The sequence below is a fragment of the Ochlerotatus camptorhynchus genome, unplaced genomic scaffold (assembly GCF_037179485.1).
Source record: "Ochlerotatus camptorhynchus isolate MF236.1 unplaced genomic scaffold, CSIRO-AGI_Acam_v1.1 ptg000357l, whole genome shotgun sequence".
In the NCBI taxonomy this organism is placed as follows: domain Eukaryota; kingdom Metazoa; phylum Arthropoda; class Insecta; order Diptera; family Culicidae; genus Ochlerotatus; species Ochlerotatus camptorhynchus.
Window position 1 is genome coordinate 5,887,508 of NW_027040845.1, and position 3,764 is coordinate 5,891,271.

Consider the following 3,764-nt stretch of genomic DNA (forward strand, 5'->3'; position numbering starts at 1 on the left):
ATTTAAAATAGTTTCAGTGTACCAAAATTGATGAAGTTTTGGGTTTGGGTTCAACTTTTAATGCAGATTACGAATATGCATTTACCTGAATACCCTTAAAGAACCCAATTATTTTGTTTCGAACCATAAGAAATCTAAAGCACAGGAAGCTTACTATGCCCTTCCTTCCCCTACAAAGAATATAAATAAAATCGATGTTGTTTCATTAATAGAAAAAAAAAACTAATCATATTTATTAATTTCCTCCAATATTCACGTCGGCACTCACAATTCGAACAGGGCGGTCATCGCGGGACAGGAATTTACACTTGACAGGAAAACGAAATTTTTGATACATTTTTATTTTTCGCGAATTACATAATTCATTTGCCGAACAAAATTACCAGATATCCGCCTGGGCAGCATCCATCTGCTAACTTATGCCTAATCACTATCTCCCAGAAGCAGAACCATACCCCGGATCCAGCCATACGTCGCTAGGAATCGCCGTTCTTACATAACGATGATTTTGGTCGGTTCTTGCTTCTTCCTGCTGGTGCACCGTTTAATGGTACTTGTAGTTCCTGTGGTGCTTCAGCTTACCGTAGTTGATGGCATAGAAGAATACCATTCCGCCGAAGATGACCTGGAAGAATGGGGCGATTCCCATCCGCTTCGGCTGCCAGTACTTGTGTTGCCATCTCCAGTAGGTACGGCTCAAGGCACCAGCGACAGCCTTTGGGTTCTTGTCCCGACGGCCGAACCAGGCACCGATTTCGTTCAGCTTAACCTGTCCGAAGGGGGTTTCCGACTTGCCATAGTAGCGGGCTGGGTCGTACGGTCCATGGACCTTCGGATTGTACTCCGCCGGATAATCACCGAAAGCCATCGCGCACTCTTTTCTGCAGCTTCACTCGTTCGAACGTTCCGCAAATGGAGGGTGCGTGCTTCTCTGGCACTTTTCGTGGTTAGACTGCGAGCTGTCTGGTGAGCCGATGGTCGACGACAGGTGATGGTGAGAAAAACGAACAAAACGGTAATTTATGTCTGACTGACATTGATTTTTTTGAAATATTTCGTTCTATTTTCAAATGCTGTTCAATTTACATTTTCATTGAGTTTTACAGCGAAATAGTTGTAAAGATAATGTTCACCATCTGCCGATAAAATATAGAGATAAATCTGACGAAAACGCTGCTCCATATAGGCAAAAAAACATGTTTTTATAATCCATTCAATCTGATAACAAACGGAACCACCCACTGTGCATTTGAAATATTTCCAAACAACACAGAGAAAAGTGACAAGGCGAGAGAGAGCGAAACATCACCGCTGGAGGCACACGAAAAACGAGTTTTTCACCCGATTGAGCAGTCTCGCGCGGTGGTAGGTCAGAACGAAAGAAAAATATGTTTCACATTTTTCCGTATCAAGTGGCCATCTAGGAAAACCAAAACAGGACCAGTGTGTTCCCGGCGGAAGTGGTCAGTCGGTGCGGGTGGACATTGATGGTGAAGTGAGTGTTATGGTTCGGAAAAGGTGAAGTGAATTTCCAACTCGATTCGTCGCGGAAGAAAAGTGCATTTTTTTCTCATGTGGATGGTATTTTGTGTTTTATTTTTTTATGCTCTCGCCACCCCTTCGAGTGGGTTGGGGAGGAAGAAGATTACCACCCTGCTGTCAACAAATCGAAGCATAAAATGTATAATGCACAAGCCGGAGTGAGGAATTTTATGTTGCGATATAGCGGTGTGCGGTGCTCCGATAGTAGAACTATTGGTGCAAACAATTTGCTTATTTGATTAATGACAAAATATAGGTCCAGATTTTGGTTTTTCTCCTAAATAGTTAAAAAAAAAGGTGTGATTTTCCTGTGCATTAACATTCCCTTTTTTATCTTTATTTCTTGTATTTGTAATGTTTACATGTATGAGTTATCAAGCGACACAGATGCGTCTTTTCAACTCTAGTTCTTTTGAAATTTCAATTATTATTAATTAGAGTTCCTTGTCCTATCAGGCTTGTTTAGAGAATGACCACCTTGGTGGGATTGATTTGTTTTAAATTGGAAAAAGCAAACTACTTATAACTACTATTAACAACTACAACTACTGTATACACTTAATCTACTTTATACAAATTGCTTAACAAAGCATGTTCTTATATATTTCATTTTTGCACATTTAGTCTTAACTTTGTTAATTCTGGAATCTATTTTGGGAATGCCTGCCTCTTCGTGTAAATTTATTATTCTAGTGTCGAAAGGGCGATCAAGAACCATCCTCAGCATTCTGAGCATTGACATTCCTGAAGACTGTTTTTATAGTTTGCTTATTTGTCCAGGCTCATTCGCAGTAGCTTTACGGACGCGATATTCAGTTTTTGTATAACAATATTCCTAAAGGTGTTTCGCTGTGAGTTCCTTATTCTCACTACCACTTTGAAACTTTAAGTGCACAAATATCAGCTTCCACGACACGTACTACAATGAAACTGTTACTTTACGCGACTGTACGTTTGCTGCACTGCAGCATACATGCAGTAGCAATTTCAGGTGAAATGGGTCTCTAATTTCCGAGATTTTTGTAATTGAAATTTCGGGGTAGGAGTGCATTTATAGCCTATGTGGCGGCCATTTATGGACTCTACAAGGAATCACCTTAAAACTAAATTTAGTAGAGCGAGGACCGATTCCTCACGGCGTGCTCGAGGTTAGTGGTAACAAATAAAATATGGACTGTTGGATGATTAAATATTCATGCTTTGTAGTATGTATAGTTTCGGGCTTGATTGATTGAGTTTGAGCAAGTTTAGTAATTATTTTTTAATGCCTCTAATGCCAAAAAATCCTTTTTTTATGGGTATTTTCACCTAAATAACTATTTACTATATCCAGTATTTTACGATCGCTTATGGCCGCCACAATCTGGCTGAGTTCAAATTTGAACGTTTACACGTCAAACGACACAACCCAAACGTCAAATCATATGTTCCTACCAAAAACTCAGCAAGATTGTGGCGGCCATAAGTGCTCGTAAAATGCTGGATTCAGAAAATACACTTGCACACTAGCACCGCGTAGTGAGAAACTTCTGTCCACCAATAGTCAATAACCTACTGAACAAATTTACCGAAGACTGTAACTTTGTATGACCTGGAACACAATATATAGCATATTCAGGAAATACACTTGCACACTAGTGCTACATAGTGAGAAAATCCTGCTCTTCCGTCCACCAATGAAAAGTCCTTGCCCACTGAACAAATTTGCCGAAGGCTGTAGCCATCTATATGGCTAGGATCCCAAGATATAGCATATTCAGGAAATTTACTTACATATTAGCGTCGCGTAGTGATAAAATGCTGAGCTTCTGTGCACCTACCAAATGTCCTTGACCCACTGAACACATTTGCTGAAGACAGAAACCTTCTGTATGGTCAGGATAAGGAGATATTCCATCTTGGAACCATCTATGACAAACTCCGTATTCTGTGTATTGGTCCATTTACGCGGATTCTATTTAAACAAAAAACATGCTATTATGTTCAAAACCAAACTTCTTTAGCAATACACGTTGGTTTGACATCGATAGGTTATTTTGCAATAAAAGGGTAACGGAAAATCTACATAATATGTTTTTTTTTTTTTTTTTTTCTTTATTTTTGTGATTTTTAGCCGTAGGCTAGTTAATAATATGTTGTACATACTAAGTGATCAAATAAACATATAATTTTAGATAAACGATTAATAATTATACGGAAGACTCGGCAGAGATGTTAGGATG

The 3,764-nt window shown here is 39.2% G+C and overlaps 1 protein-coding gene across 1 annotated transcript; it reads right to left on the reverse strand.

Moving 5' to 3' along the window:
- Nucleotides 1–325: 325 nt before the first annotated feature.
- ATPsynF (ATP synthase, subunit F) lies at nt 326–973 on the reverse strand. Its single transcript, XM_065231614.1, has one exon. The coding sequence runs from the start codon at nt 866–868 to the stop codon at nt 545–547; it is 324 nt and encodes a 107-aa protein (XP_065087686.1). The 5' UTR covers nt 869–973; the 3' UTR covers nt 326–544.
- Between the last annotated feature and the right edge of the window lie 2,791 nt (nt 974–3,764).

Coding starts and splice junctions, on each gene's coding strand:
- ATPsynF (XM_065231614.1), bottom strand. CDS start 868: ATGGCTTTCGGTGATTATCCGGCGGAGTACAATCCGAAGGTCCATGGA.